Source organism: Leptonychotes weddellii, chromosome 12 (genome assembly GCF_054177405.1).
Source record: "Leptonychotes weddellii isolate Sample4059 chromosome 12, ASM5417740v2, whole genome shotgun sequence".
Lineage (NCBI taxonomy): Eukaryota > Metazoa > Chordata > Mammalia > Carnivora > Phocidae > Leptonychotes > Leptonychotes weddellii.
In genome coordinates, this window is record NC_138380.1 from 64827836 (window position 1) to 64844699 (window position 16864).

General features: G+C 37.4%; 1 protein-coding gene across 1 annotated transcript in view; it reads right to left on the reverse strand.

Annotated features, from left to right (window-relative positions):
* Nucleotides 1-3823: 3823 nt before the first annotated feature.
* Nucleotides 3824-16864, reverse strand: part of ANKIB1 (ankyrin repeat and IBR domain containing 1) — a 142245-nt gene continuing 129204 nt past the window's right edge. The window contains exons 15-20 of the mRNA XM_081799696.1: nt 15529-15674; nt 14332-14510; nt 13342-13393; nt 8654-8768; nt 7127-7260; nt 3824-6792 (exon numbers count right to left, since the gene is read on the reverse strand). Coding sequence (XP_081655822.1) covers nt 6049-6792; nt 7127-7260; nt 8654-8768; nt 13342-13393; nt 14332-14510; nt 15529-15674 — 1370 coding nt within the window. The 3' untranslated portion in view covers nt 3824-6048. The remainder of the gene's footprint in view (nt 6793-7126; nt 7261-8653; nt 8769-13341; nt 13394-14331; nt 14511-15528; nt 15675-16864) is intronic.

A 16864-nucleotide genomic window follows, 5' to 3' on the forward strand; every position in this document is an offset into this window, starting at 1 on the left:
CAGATAAATTTTAGAATTGTGTTATCTATAGTTTTTAAGAAAATTTTGCTGGAACTAATGATGTAATGTATGGTGATTAACATAACAATAAAAAATTAAAAAAAAATTTGCTGGGACTTGGTAGAAATTGCTGACAAGCAATTGAACCAAGTACAGGCATTCTATGAACTGAGACCCCCCCCCCACTAAGCCAGTGACTTTGCTTCAGGCAGTGAAGTTGGGCTCAAAATATCTCCTGAAGGGGTAGCTACTAATTTTTTTCATGTAAAATTGAGATATTTATGCTATAGTCAGGTTAGCCGCGCTCTCAAATATACCTCTTCTAACATTGTTTCTATTTGACTTGCAAGGCCTGCTGGGCCCAGGTTAATTAGATTCTAAGTATAGTTGACTCACTCCAAATTGGAGATGTCATACCAGTGAGTCACAAGGCCTCCATGGGTCAGGCATTCAGTTTCAAACAAAAGCCTAGGAGCTGGTTAATAGTGGAATTTCCCCAAAATGGGTGTACTTGGTGGCTGCATCAGACAGGTGGCAATGTTGTGCTGGGAAATGGCCTAAGTACTTTAACCAAAGGAGTGCATTCCCTTTCTCCTCCTGGGTTCTTTTTTTTTTTTTTTTTTTTGAAGATTTTATTTATTTAATTGACAGAGACACAGCGAGAGAGGGAACACAAGCAGGGGGAGTGGGGGAGGGAGAAGCAGGCTTCCCGCGGAGCAGGGAGCCCGATGCGGGGCTCGATCCCAGGACGCTGGGATCATGACCTGAGCCAAAGGCAGACGCTTAACGACTGAGCCACCCAGGCGCCCCTCCTCCTGGGTTCTTTATTGTTTCTGCCGGACCACTGGAGAGGGGAGGACAAGGAGGCTAACTGGGGAGTGATTTATATGTCCCTGTCACTTCTCTACATATGGCAGTCCTTGAATGGGAGAAACCCCATGAAAATTATGAGATAGGTACTTCTGGGCACATAACACATCAGTTCCAATAGGCATTCGGTTTTGGAAGTTGTGACATTACATTGAGTCACCCAAAGGGCCTCACTCACAAGGGAAGCCTGCCTTCTCTGCTGCGGAGCTCGTCCAAATGCCTTTCCCAACTGAGGAGTATAAAATGTGTGAGTCAGGAGCTACAGCAGGCGGCATATGGGTGCCAGATCCTGCTATCCCCCAACCAAGAGGGTGGGAAACCTGAGGAGGTGGGGGAGGCTAGCCTGTGGAGAGAGAACTTAACTGTTGGCTTCTTCCTCCTTTAGCCCCTTTCTCCAGAGTCAGTGCCCCAACTACTTCTGCCATGGCAGTGCTGATGCCCGTCAGCATCCAGAAAGAACCAGGGCTCAGGGGCTTCTTTCTTCTCCACACCCACCCAGCAGTCTTTGGCACCACTGTCACCAGCACTTAGCACCTTGTCATCATTGCCAGCTGTGAGCGCCACCTGTCCTGCATGCACTTTTGCATGGGAACAGTGCCACGATTGCTTGCAGCCCAACCAAATCAACTTCTAAAGTTTTTGGGCCACCCAAAGCTCTCATTCAAAAAGCAAGGTTCTTATCGCTGATACCATTTATTTTATGTTTGGGGACTCCTTGATTCAGGAACTATATCTGTGTTTCGCATAGCCACAGGAATTGCTGATCCCTTGTCATGAAAATATTCCTTCCTCTGCCTGCCTGCCTGCAGAAGTCACCAACCATCAAGGCACCATTTGGGCAAGCTTGTTTCAATCTTAGCTTTTCTGGCTAAGCCTTTAAATATTAGCTCAATTTCTCTTCAGTAATAAGTAGGACAGTGGGAACACTTACTCTCCCCCTAACCCCTCATCTATCATTTGGAGGAAAGCATTCACTACCAGATAGATTCCAGGGAGTCTCGTATTCCCAAATCTGACCCATGGTTCCTCTTCCAGAAAAATCATGTCTCTGTCAGCATTCCATCCCCATTGCCAAAACTGTTAGGTCTGGGATTTGATTTTTACCCTATCAGTAAGAACCAGTAAGTAAGCTCGCCTGTCACGGTATCATGGATGCTGACAGAAGACACAAGACTCTTGGGTCAGAGGCCAAGGGTTTTATTTCGCATTCAGACACAGCCTGCAGAATGAACATCAGCATGTTTGTGGCAGTTCCCCTTATCCCTAGTTCCACAGGGGCAATGCAATGGGCCCGGATGGATGCCAAGCATGCAGCTGAGGAACACTGAGGGTGAGGAATCCACTGCTTTTACAGCATACCTGCTCCCTGTCCTCAAGGTTACTAACTGCATAAACCCTGAGAAATACCCAGGTAAAACTGTTGTCAGGCCTTGCAGTCTTGGGACACCCAGCAAAGTGTGTGGGCGCAGAAGAGGTGCAAGAGAACTGGACTGTCTCGTCTGACAATTAGCCTTTCCTATATTGTGTTCTGTTTGTCCTTTCATGTATGTATCTCTCACTCTGTAAACTGATGCCTTGTGCAATAGTACAAAATGATATACAGCCCAATCCAGAATATCTTCAAACTATAGTTTCAAAGACTGAAGAAGGATAAGTCCTTCAAAATTTGCCCACCACTCACATTTTGTCAGCCATCTGTCAGTCTTAAGTGGAACAGAGAGCTAAAGAAAACTTTTCTGGCCCATCTTTCTTTAAGAACTATGATGACTGCCGTTCCTAAAATAAGGACGGCCACTCAGTAGTCTAGAAAGAGCCACTTCTATTTTTCTAGAAAGAATTATACTACTGTGGTGAGAGGGTGATGGCTGACAAGGCAGTAACATACTGTTGCTAAGGAGAAGACCCAGTGATTATCCCGATGGCCCAATGCTGAGATAATACCACTCAGCCCCAGTGCAGAGCACATGACAATTTTTTTTCCTATGGAGTTTTTATTTCAGCCTTAAAAAAACTCCCCAAATTTGTTACTTAGATTCCAAGATTTTACTCTTCAGAGACACACTCACTATAACTGTTTTAAGATTACAAGCAAACTTCGGTAAGTCTCAGGTTTTAATTCATGACAGGTAAACAACAATATTTGAGGACTAAAAGAACAAAAATGAGATCAGTGGCTGCAGTAAACAACATCTGAAGAATAATTCAGCAGATGGACATTAGTGGTTAAGCTTCAGATCCACACAATGAAAAGCATAAATACAATGACATGACTAAGTGGTTCTCACCGGCAGACTCCACGAAACTGGAACTTCAGATGCAAAGGCTGTTTCGGTAACTGAGAAGGGGCAGAATAATAAAATGATGGTGTTTCTATTCATACGGCATACAAAATGTTTCCTGTCCTAAGCAATTTTACAAAATACCTTAAAATTCTATCTTTTTCTGTGTGTTTCTATTGGAAATTTCAAGTAAAAATCCTAACACTTTTCTCCTGAAAGCTACAGTGATGCAAATAAAAGGAGCAATGAAGTCACAATGTTTTAACACATTGTCATGCAGTGTTTTGGAGTTTATCTTTGGGGTATAAAATACTCAGGAAGTGGGCTAGTGTAAAAAAAATATTAGGCACTAATCAATTACATGTCAGAACCAAGTTAATCCCATTATATTGGAGGGAATTTAATTTGAAGAAAATCAGCTTCCTGACTTGGTTAAAACAAAGTCTATAATGTAATGAGACAAAAGTGAAGTAGTTTAAGTAATAAATGTTTAATCAAAGAATTTTACATATTATTAACAGCATTCATTTGGCCAGACATCTACACGTTTGTAGAATCCTACTGTATATAAAGTGGGAATGTATCAAGTATAGACTATGAAAGTGCAAATAACAAGTCAAGGTTAGAGTAATTTTTTTTTTTTTTTACATTATAAAATTAACTTGTTTACAAAATAGGCTTTGCCAAACTTTATTTCTGAATTGTAAAGTCAATGACTGTGTTGTTTTTAAAATATGTACCAAGGAAATACAAATTGAATAATGATCATTTTTCATGCTCAGGAGATAAAAGCACAGAAACAAAGGGGACTGCACAAGGTGCAAGGAGCCGGAACCCATCACATACACTGTCTTCACACGGACCACTCTTCCTCACCTTATTGCAGCTTTGCTAGATGCTCAATGTGATACAAAGACTCTTTCTATTGAAAAATTACAACTTGGTCTAAAAACTGATTGGTGTCGCTATTTTTAATCCAAAATAAATTTGTAAAAAAATCCTTTAATGGACTGTTTCAGTTTAATATACAGTAATACACTGTAGACAAAGTTAATATTTTCCCCAACTAATTTAATGGGGATTGATATCGACATTTCTGATAATTGGGGAAATAAAAGCTAATGTGGATCTTTGATATCCATGGCATAGGAGCAATTCACATACAGTTTATTCCAAGGGAACCTGGGGAATATTAAGTACTCTAATATAATGTCCTAGCCATATGAATTCGAAGGACAAGAATTTCAAAAGCAGTTCCTGGAGAAGAAAAAAATTAATCAAAAACCATAATCACAACTCACATGGATATCAATACTAATATAACCTTGCACCTAGCCCAGGACTTGCCTGTACACACTCAGTACTGAAATTTTGGTATCTGTAGATTTCTGGTAAGAATCTGGCAAAACATTAAACGGAATGTTGCATATCTATTTTGTTTGTGTTATGCTAGTTTTGATAATATGTAAGTAAAACAGCCATTCCAACAGTTTACTCTAGTTTTAATTACACACTGTACCACTGTATCTTAATTACAACTATGACCAGTATTTTCTTCACAGTAAGACACTGATAACTAGGAAATTGATTTTTTTCAACACTAAACAGTAATCACACAGCAAATGAGTATTGTGCAATAGAACAAACACATGTCAGCATTTGCTATTTAGGCAAACAAACTGAACATTTAGTTATTATATTTACTGTAAAGGCAAGGCCATGGGTGGTTTTATGGAGGTCTTTGCAATTCATAGCATAGTTACTTCAGAAGAGACACTGAAATTTGAATTACTCACTTATTTAACTGGCAACTATCCATTTAGTTAGGCAAAGGCACGGTAACATGTTGCGCAGGATGTTTTATTGAATTTTTTAATAATTGTGGGATTTACTATAACTCATGAAAACTCCACTTTTTTTTCTATTTTATAAAACACTTACCATTAAAAGTAATTGCACCCATTAGTAATTAGAATGCACTGTAAAAGTGTGAAAACAAAGAACTATGATTGCACTTCCAATAAAGTGTCTCTTAAAATACAGCACCGCTGTTGCTAATCAACTGTATTTTAATATTAAAATAAACTGTTTTTAACAGCAGCATTAGGTTTAGTTAACTTAAGCTACAGGCTACATTTATTTAAATGCAGTCTCCATGGCAACAAAAGCCCATTCAATTCTGGAATATCACTGCTACCAAGTGGCACCTTTAACTCCTGAGAAGGCCGAGACTCCTCTGGAGCCCTTCAGGACACCGCACGCCTACCGCCTCGTTAGTCAGCGCATGAGTCATTTTGGCACAAGTGGACTGTAATAGACATGACAAGAAATCTTTGATTCATGTGAATATGAAAACTACACTGTGGTAGATGTAGCACTAAGGAGAAGCCTTGGATACCTCAATTCACACTGCTCAGACAGAAAGGAAGAAAGTGATGGAAGAGCACAAACAGACTGAGGAACGAAATGTTATTAGATCTGTTCAAAGTAACTTCTAAAATGAAGAAAACTTTTTTCTTTAAAAGAGGAAAAACCACCCAAGGATTAGGGAGTAAGCCTTTAATTTAAATGTTCAATTTAAGTATGGTCAACCTTAGGCTAAACAGAGGACTGCATTTTCTCAGAATGTGGAATCTGGCCTACTCATTCCATTTGTGTTTCTCTTACTCTTCTTTTTTGTCAGCACAAAGGGGAAAAGCTATCCCATTAAATACAAAAGAAATTCCCTGTAAGGTTAAAATCAGAAATGAAGCTACCACTCAAGGAACTCCTTCGTATTCAACCCTAACGTCAGTGGTTTAAAACTGAGTTGGAATTGAGTGGATCAAGTCTCTATAAAGCATACTCCACTAGAATACCATCTGTACCTGTGATTCATTTGGAGCCCAAGGTCTTCAGTTCACACTAAATGGACTTGTTCAAGCCAGTCACTTGAGGTCTGAGGTGTTGGACTTGAAACATCTGAACCATCCCCCTTGTTGGCTGCCTCATTACCACTATTACCAGCTGGAGATGCGGCCTCCCCAGCCAGAGTATTTTCTTCCAAAGGATTTTCTTCTTCTATTTGGGTTCTTCTACCTTCACTGACCACAGCATCTTCAAACACTGAATCTTCTTCCGGTGGCACCAGATCCACATCCCTCACACCTTCTGACTCATCTTTGACACAGGGGAGCTGGGAATCTGCACTGATTTCTATAGCTGCTGGAGGAATCAGGGCAATACTCTGAGGGTTCATGTCATGAAACCAAGCCATGATATTGCCAAGAAGATTGTCATTGATGTTGGCGTCCTGGCCAGCTGAGTCAGGGTCACTGGATGAGGGACAGAATTCACTTCTTGCCTCACTGAGAGGGTGTGAACTCAGAGTGTCAGTTGAAAATGGGTCACTTTCTCCTCCTAATCTCATGAGGCTGTCACCAAGTTCCAACAGCTCAGAGCTGCTCATCGCAGCCCGAGGGCTATCTGTGTTCCTGGGGACCGAGTCTAGCCTAGAAGGTAAAGAGGTGCCTATTGCTCCTAAGGATGCCTCATTATTGAGGAAGTCTCTATTTTCCTCATCAATGGCCAGCCCGGATTCTTGCAGTGATAACTGTATTGCAAGAAGTATATTGGGATCATCTTCATCCAAGGAACTCAGAGCCTGAGGTGACAGAAAGTAAAAATCACTTTAAACTTTAAAAGGAAAAATTATTTAACTCAACGAGGTTTACCAACTCTTCTTTTGCTAAAGATAATAAATATTACCTCTGTTTATACAGAATTATTTTTTTATCTACTCAAGTCTTATTTTAATTTTCTCCTTGCCCACGCTAAAGAGAAAAAAAATTCCTTAAGAGAACTCTGGTATTACATCTCTGAAACAAAGGTTTTAGAATGAAAAGAAGAAAAAGGAAAACGATGAAAGTAGAAATAGGAAGCCGGGCTAAACAGAGAAAGAGCATGAACAGGGCGACGAGGCTGCCCAGGAAGGCTACCTGAAGAGAGTCCTGGTTTTCCGAGCGACTGGCAGGGGTGTAGTCGCGCAGGGAGGAGGTATGCAGCACGCTCATAGACGCGGAGCTCACCACTGAGGCGCCAGGCCTGCGGCCACTGCCACCATCTGTGATGTCTGTTTCAATGCAAGTGGACCAGAGACAAGTCAGTCATACAAGACTTCACCCATCTTTTGCTTTCGGCCAACAATTTCTCTTTCAGTGCTATTGAAAACCTGTGTTCACTTAATCTTTCAGAGATTTCTCCTCCATATTTATCTCATCAAAATATATCTAAGACCGGGGCACCTGGGTGGCTGTCATTTAGGCATCCGACTTTTGATCTCAGCTCAGGTCTTGATCTCAGGGTTGTGAGTTCAAGTCCTACATTGGGCTCCAAAAGGGGGTGCTGACTGGCTTCCTTTATTTAAAAAAAATATATATATATAATTTCTCTCTATATATTTATGTATATATATGTATGTATATTTCTAATATGTACGTATTCTAGTATGTATATATCTAATACTACTACTTCAAACACATGATTGTTCTTTACATTTTTGTTTGCACTATATATAGTTCTATTCATAAATGCAAGTGCTACCACCCATTCCTCTTTTTTTCCTTAAGCAATAACAAATAAAGATATATTAGTTTTCAGAGTTCTTAAAACTAAAGAATTTTGAAATTACAATAGCCCGAAGAACAAATCTTTAGGCTCACTGTCCTGATTTATTTATGTTTTTTAAAGATTTTTATTTATTTGACAGAGAGAGAGAGACAGTGAGAGAGGGAACATAAGCAGGGGGAGTGAGAGAGGGAGAAGCAGGCTCCCCTCTGAGCAGGGAGCCCGATGTGGGGCTCAATCTCAGGACCCTGGGATCATGACCTGAGCCAAAGGCAGACACTTAATGACTGAGCCACCCAGGCGCCCCTGATCCTGATTTATTAAAGATGACCTGCTGACATTATAGTTTGAAGATTTTCCATTAACAATTTAACATTAAGTTAAAAAGTTGATAATTAAAATCATTTATCTCTAATACCAGAAATCTTCTCTCTTTTAAAGAATGTTTTAGAGGAGGACTGAGGCTAGGAGAAAAATATTTCATGAACATAGTAACAGTGATCAAGAGCTACAATTTACTGAGTGCTCACTAGGTGCTACCAGTGTTTAAGGGTTTTACACGCATTCTCTCATTTAATGCTCACAGTGAGCCCGCAAAGTGTCACTGTTATTATTGCTTCTTTGGAATGAGGAGACTGAAGCTTGGAGAGGTTAAGTGAACTTGACTGAAGTTTCACACCGACACACAGCAGAGAAGGGGTCACGAATCCAGGTCTGGCTGACTCCATAGCCCAAGTTCTTAATCTCCCTGGTTTTCTGTGTCCTGTGACATTTAAAGCATCTGAACATTGATTGTATATCTGCACTACAAACTATTTCACAAACATTTAGATTAGCCAGTTTTTAGAATGAATTCAGGAGAATGAAGAGACGAAAACATAGCCAACTCAAGAGCTTACCTAAAGTGCTTTCACTCGGCTCATCAGGGTCTGGAGGGTTACTGAGCAGACTGTGCACATCTCCTCGACGGCGTTGTTGTCTGTGCCTCCTCCGATACTGAAATTCAGCATATTCCTGCATAAACCAAAGGTTATAAAATACAGGAGAGCATGCAATTTTTTAGATGCAAATAAAACAAATAATACACATTTTTCCAAGAAAAAAATGTGTGATTTTATAAACATATTACAAAATCACTTGGCTTTAACAAAAGAAACTTCAGGTTTTGCCATGCCAAGGAAACAGAAAAGGTAAAATGGAAAAAGAAAAATTTTAAATAGTCATTATGATTGCCTGGATAACTTGGGAATACTTGCAAGCTCCAATGCTTGGTCGTAACTGAGCCTTATTTCATATGCTTGGGTCTTGTCACATAATGTTATAACTAATACCATAATGATTTTACTAATATAAGCTAGGCTCTTGGAGGTTTGGTTTTTAAAAAGTGACTGTGATATGTGCAATAGAAAGAAAAAAAAGAAAACGAAGAGCATACACTGTCAAGTACTTGTCAGACCATTAGATTTTGTATTGCTTGGGACAACCACATACCATACTCAGAAGTTAAATGATTAGGTTAAAAGAAAAATGTGAAGTTAGCTTTAAAATAAGATGTTACTTGGCTTCCTTCCTATATTAGCTAATATGTGGGATTATCTATAACACAGGTGGGGGGAGTGTTTTCTGTGTAGCATATGGGAAGAACACAGATTTGGGCAGAGGCAGAACCTGTGACTACCTGCTATTACTTGGGTACAAACACACTTTTCCACATTTTAGAGACAGAAAAGACTAGAAGAGAGGCCAGTTGGTGTGCATGACACCAGCATAAATAGGCTAATTTTGAGAACCATTATAGAATCTTTCAGTGGTAAGTGCAAAGATACTCAGGTTTATGATCATCCTGGTTATCCTAGGATATTCAATATGCTTATATTAGGAAAGTACTGCAATAAACGAAGAGAAGTTTTACATCACAAATAAAATGTTCACATCATACCATTCAAGTTAAATTTATTTAAACTCCATCTGTATAAATAAGCAGTTAGGACTCTAATAAGAAGTGGAAGGCATCCTACCAGGTTAGAAACCAAGAAAGATACTACAGGTTCTCAGAGGGATTATTTAGGTTCTTTTTTTTTTTTTAAAGATTTTTTATTTATTTATTTGAGAGAGAGAGAATGAGAGAGAGCACATGAGAGTGGGGAGGGTCAGAGGGAGAAGGAGACTCCCTGCTGAGCAGGGAGCCCGATGCGGGACTCAATCCAGGGACTCCAGGATCATGACCTGAGCCGAAGGCAGTCGCTTAACCAACTGAGCCACCCAGGCGCCCGGGATTATTTAGGTTCTTTAAACTTTCCTGCTGAGCTGCAGTATGATTTCCTCTTTTCCTGGAGGCCCATGATCCCAAACTGGATGACTATCACATGTCATCATGGTTCACTGGACCACTAAGGAACATCACATTTTTTAGACAAAGATGGCATGAAAATTTTATTTCAGTTCAGTGTTTGTTGTTTATTTAATTAAAGGTTTTATTTATTTTAGAAAAAGAGAGAGCACCTGAGCAGGGGAGGGACCAAGGGGGAGGGAGAGGGAGAGAGAATCTCAAGCAGACTCCATGTTGAGTGCAGAGCCTGAAGTGGGGCTCAATCTCATGACCCCAAGATCATGACCTGAATGGAAATCAAGAGTCAGACACTTAACTGACTGAGCCACCCAGCAGCCCCTCAAGGCTTATATTTAAGGAGAATTCGTTTACTTTGTACACTTGATGATGGTACAAAAAGTTATTCTGAATTAAACAAATTATTACTGACCACAGAATATACACATTCCTAATTTAAGAAAATTAAAATTTGGTTTAAAAACAACTATAAAAGAAACTTGATTTATTTATAATTATTCTGACAGAAAACTCAATGGCATTCTCTCATGATGCAACAGGCTTAAAAAACTGATCTCATAAAATTAAACTTATCAGAAAATTCCTAAGAATTCCTAGATTTTATTTTTTTTTTATTTTATTATTTTATTTTTTTTAAAGATTTTATTTATTTATTTGACAGAGAGAGAGCGAGAGCAGGAACACAAGCAGGGGGAGTGGGAGAGGGAGAAGCAGGCTTCCCGCTGAGCAGGGAGCCCGATGTGGGACTCGATCCCAGGACCCTGGGATCATGACCTGAGCCGAAGGCAGACGCTTAACGACTGAGCCACCCAGGCGCCCAAATTCCTAGATTTTAAAAAAAGATTTATTTATTTATTTTGGGGGGTAGTGCATGTATTGGGAGGGCAGAGGGAGAGGGAGAGAGAGTCCCAAGCAGACTCCCCACTGTGTGCAGGGCCCCACAACCCTGAGATGATGACCTGAGCCGAAACCAAGAGTGGGACACCCACCTGACTACACCACCCAGGTGCCCCCAAATTCCTAGATTTTTAAGGAAATACATGAAAAGGCTTTAGTTGGTATACTCCAAATGGTTCGAGAGTATTAAGGTTACCGAGAAGACTGAGAAATTTTGAGATTCATAGGGGAAAAAGCTGTCAGGAGATTTTTGGTGAGCACCAAATCTGTCAGTGACTTAAAGGGACGCTTTAATCCTTCCAGAACTTCCACGAAGTAGATAGCACCATCCACATTTTAAAGAGGAGAAATTTAAGGAAGAATATAGCCTAAAGTCTAATAAGTTACAAAGCTGGACCTTGAATTCAGGTGTCCCTCAGACTTTAACACTATACTCTTTCCTCTGGGCTCCACTGCCTTTAAAGTGGTACAAAATACTTATGATTGTCACTAACTCATTCAATTTAATTAAAGAATAAGATGGAATTTATGGAAAAAATATAAATTCAACCTAAAAGTTTACTGGAGTTCGGTAACATTATTTTTTTTCAGAGTATATATGAAGGCGAAGAGCTAATTTTTCAAGATATTATTTTGGCAGTTACTTGATAGTCACACACATGCAGAATTTTAGTTTCACACTATATGTTAATTCTTTAGACTTGCAATAAGATTTACATAAAAGTTTGGTGTTTCAGTGTGCCAAAGACTTCAGAGAAGAGAAAAACAAAAGTAGTTAAATAATTCTTATAAAACTTATTAACACATAAAAAATAAATTTAAGAAGGAAAAGTCACTTATACTTTCACAATTCTCAATCTCTGGAGAACAACAGTTCAATAATTTTATTTATAAATATTCACACGTGAGGTGGCAAGCTTCCCTTTTTTTTTTTTTTTAATAAAATGAATCTGTGTCAGTCACATTAGCAGGCCTTCAATATTCAAGGACAAATATTTAGGATTCCTAAAGTTACTGTTGGAGCTAGAAGCTGCAAGATGATGTATACATGACTCTGAGTACAGTGGTAAAGGTTTCATTTTTGCTCAAATAAAGCTAAATTGTGTTTCTACCTTGAAGTACTGAAATCTTTAGTACTTTTTTTTTGATAATTGAAGCTTGTTTATTTATGCTTTTAGGTGGAAATTTTCCATATTATCCTCAAAGCTGTAATTGTAACAGAATAATAAGCATAGGATCAGGTAAAGAAAAGGTTCATAATTTGTTTTACAACATAAATTTCATTAATATATTGAATTCCTTTTGCAATTTAAGTGAATTTAAAATTTTCCAAAGCACAAATTGTTTTCTCAAGTCAATGTTTTCTTGGATATATCTACCAATACAAAAGGCCACAAGGTGATTGCAAGTATCCTCAGCAGCTGAAAAGAGAAAATATCTGATTTAAATAAGCCACAGTCATTTCTGGATCATAAGCGATTTCATTCAGATACCAAATGGGCTGTAAATGATAAACAAAGGTTTCATTGTTTGTCCTGCTCCCTTCCAAGAACTAAGTTAAAAGGTTATTATAACATAAACATTAGATATATACTATTGTTTTAAAGAGTAAGGAAGGAGAGACAGAAATAGAACTGCTAAAACCATTTAAAATCAGACTCACCAGTGACAGTGGCAATTTAAATCTCAGAAAATAGCAATGTGATTAAGATTTTCACTCTATCTTATTTTTATTTGTGGCAATTGCTATTTGCAGTGTTAGTACTTTAGACTGTATTTTAAAATCTATCAATAACAACAGCCAAAAAACCCAAGAAGAGGGTGAAAATCTTAAAGAGAAACAGAAAGCAACTAAGCAAAGCATTTCTTTCTGCATAAACATTATTAATGTCAAGTTTCCACCTTAGAAACTGATTATAAATCAATTCAATCAGGTTGTTGTAATAACTTTAAAAAAACAGATTGTGCAGGTTTTTCATAGATTCAGACTGAAATAATATTACAACAAAAAATACATTTCTGATAAATAAAACTTGTATCTCATTAACCAATGTGAAGTGATGTTCCAAAATATATGCTGTAAGTTGGCCTTAATTCTGACTCCTCAGTAATTAAAAATAATAAAAAGGGGGATGCATTAAAAATGTGATGATAATCCAATACCACAAATAGCTAAATGTAGACTCTGCTGAGGCATTTTTATTATATACGAAAGAGAAAACACTGCTGACAATCTCAATAGACTTTAGAATAGATAAGGGTGGAAATACAAGCAGGATTTCATGAAGGAAAAATATAATTAAAAAACAAAACAAACCCCATCTCCCCCCATAAAACAATTACCTCAGGTGATGCAAATCCTAAATATTCCCAATCCCATGTTCCACCAGCAAAGCTACAAAGAAATTAGACATACCATTTGATTTATTATCAGCACTACAAAGTACAATCAGACCCTCGCCCAATGAACATTACTTTTAAGTCCTCTGCTTGGAACTTTCTTAACCAAAGTAGATCAACTGCTGAATATAATTAAAATGATACTTTAAATCATGGAACACTACATCAAAAACTAACGATGTAATGTATAGTGATTAACATAACATAATAAAAAAAATTCCAGAAAAAAAAATACTTTCTTTCAAATTCTAAATTGCTTTATGTTCGTGTAAAATGGTAGAAAAATAAAATTGATCATGCCATATCAGAATATTTTATGATTCCTTCTATTTTTATTTTATAAATGTTTATGTAATGAAAATAGGGTCAAAGGAATTTCTAATGCTTATAATTATTATGAATAAGGAAACAGGCTTCAATTTATAATGGCAGTAGTATAAGTATCTGAAAGAAACAACTAAAACTCAACTGTTCTTTAATGGATGAATATGAATCACTTAAATAACTTTATTAATATCAGATTTCTAATTTCTTCATAACCTCTTATATAAAAATATAAATAAGACCATAATAAGTTGGCAAGGCTTCCAAATTCGACATTGTAAGATATTTATGACTATCAGATCACTACATATATTACATATTTGAAGTGATGCATTAGAATACTTTGAATTATGAGTTCACTGAAGTGTGAAATTAACCTAGCCTAATTTAGTCCAAGAAACTACACAAAGACAAACAAAATATAAGAAAGGTAGAAATATAACTGGGGGGGAAAAATCCCCAAAAAGAAGTTAACATGCTTTTATCAGCTCTCTGTATTTTAGATATGAGTAACTTCCAGGAATATGAACCCTAGTTAGATAAAAAAATAAACCTGGTGGCATTTGTGGCTGGAGCTAGGATGATTTCCATAGCATGCATCCTTTTTACCTGCGCCTTGGAGCTTCTGGTGAGTCTGCAGGAGCAACTCCCCGAGCCACAGATGCCAGGAATTCTTGTCTCTTCTGCTGTACAAGGCACGCTGCCTTGATGATCTTGTGGCGGGGTGTGCGAAGGTAAGGCCTATTGACTTTTTGGGCAAGGTCTTCAGTGACCATTTCTAGGTCTGTCTATGTTAAGAAAAGAGAGAGAGAAAAAAGAAGGATTATAGGCTGAGTAGGTTAGTCAGCAGCAAATCCCCTGTCTATGGTTTTTCAGTTAAATCTAACTCTTTTGAAGTAAAAAATTAATCCAAAGTATAAAATAACTTCCTCTTTAATATATACTTCTATTTTGCACATTTCTGGAAAATAGCACTCTTTTGAAAGGCATTTATAACAATGTAGTTGGTACAGATTACAAAGACATAGTGAGTATGCCAAATGTCTACAGGGAATTTACCATTTGTCTATGTGGAAAAAAAAAAAAGTAAATTTCAAGGCATTGTATATGCAAATACATGACTGTGTAGTGTAAACTATATGTAAATGCTAAAGGAATTTGAGGTAAGGCAAGATCCCTGTGATCTGGGGTTAGATCTGAAAGGCTTCATGGGGAAAATTAATATTGAGCATTTTTAAAAAGAAATGTAGGATATAAATTACTAGAGGACAGCTCAAAGGGGTGACAAGGAAATTGTGGCAAGAGAAGAAAGTTTGGTGGATTAAAAAAAAAGAAGTACAATGAAGTTGTTCAGCTATAGTGATGTCAGTTGGCTTAGGTGTTTTTGTTTTTTAAATACTGTAACTTTTTCAGTTGTACTTTTAAAATAAACTAGTAAACAGCAACTTTCCCATCTAGTATGTAATGTGGTTTGTTTCATCTTTGAAGATAAAATTTGGAATTACATATTAAGAATTAGGCCAGATTTCAACATCAGCCAGTTTAAAACAAATAAACAAATGTGGTAGGAAATGTTTACATAGCTCAGAACTCACTCGGATCTGCAGTGGTAAATTTAAATACAAAAAAATTTCAGTTTATTACTGGTAACTTTTCCTTTACTTAAAAACCATTCTAAAAATGAAAACAAAATTGTTTTCTAGTCACAGCCAAATAAGATAAAACTTAGCTAAGTGGTTGAAAAAGGACAAAACCTGTTTTTTATAAAAATTGCATTTAAATTTAATTTTAAAAAAGATATCTTACTTGCATGAGTTCAAAAATTTCTTTCTTTGTGCTTTTAGGTTCTAAGAAAAATCCATATGGGTAAGAACACTTGAGAATGCGTCGAGTTTTTAAGAGCACATGAACTGCATCTTCAATGAAAGTGGTATCTGGACAGCCTCCTTCAGCTATAAAGTAAATCAGGCACAGTGAAAAAAAATTGTTTTGCAAATATGTGTTATAATTAAACGACTGAGTTTTCCTAAAAAACAACAACAAAGGATCTCTCTGAAAAAACTGTTTGAAGTAACTGTATGATAGTAATTATCTGAACTAGACTAAACACCTACACAAAACACTCATGCATGGCTTGTCTGCATTTATAAATGAAGCACACACTGCAGTTGCCCAGGAGCACTGATGGTAGTCATTAAGGAATGCATACCCTGATTCTGGATTCTGTTCTCACCCTGTTGGTTAAACAAATCTAGCTTTAGGTCAACTCTTCTTTACTATATTTTTCAGGTTATCGCTAGTGAAACTTTGCTGATTAAAAATTAAAACAAACGGGAGCTCCTGGCTGGCTCAGTCAGAAAAGCATGCAACTCTTGATCTTGGGGTTATATGTTTGAGCCCCATGTTTGGTATAGAGATTACTAAAAAAAATAAACTTAAAAAAAAAAAAAAGAATTAAAACAAATGCCCTGCTCAGTTGTTTGCCAAAAAACAAAACAAAAACCAAAAAACCCCCACCAAATTATGATTATGCTTCTGCAAAAACATTGTAAGAAAAAAGATACAACATTCTGGGGAACAACTGGATAACTAATGCTAGTAAATATATCAAGAAGAGAAAGAAAGGGAGGGAGACTGAGGAAGAGGGGAGAAGAAACTGCCTTACTATCTGAGACCGTTCCTTCTCCAAGTATCATTATAACATTCTAGCTTTCTCCTTAACTGCAAATAAAGGGAAACTAAGGAGTAGAGTCTAGATTCATAAGTGCTTTTGAAAGTAAGATTATTCTGCAGGCTTGTGGAAAGAAATTACATGTGTATATACACACATTGATGTACAGACCATCCCCAAATATCTACCCTAGCAGAGGGATCTGAACTAAGAAGATGAAAAAAAGAAAAACAAAACAAAACAAAACAAACCCACTATGACATGTGTGAGAAGTATGTGAAGTTTTGTTTCTTCCTTTCCAATCCTTGTAACATTTCTTTTTCATATCTCATTATGTGGTCTCCGTCTCGAACCTCCAGAAGGTTGAAAAGAAGCAGTAATTCACATCTACAGATATTTATCGAATGTTTACTATGTCTCAGGCACTGTTCTAAGCATTAGGGACAACCCAGTGATGTAAGAGACAAAAAT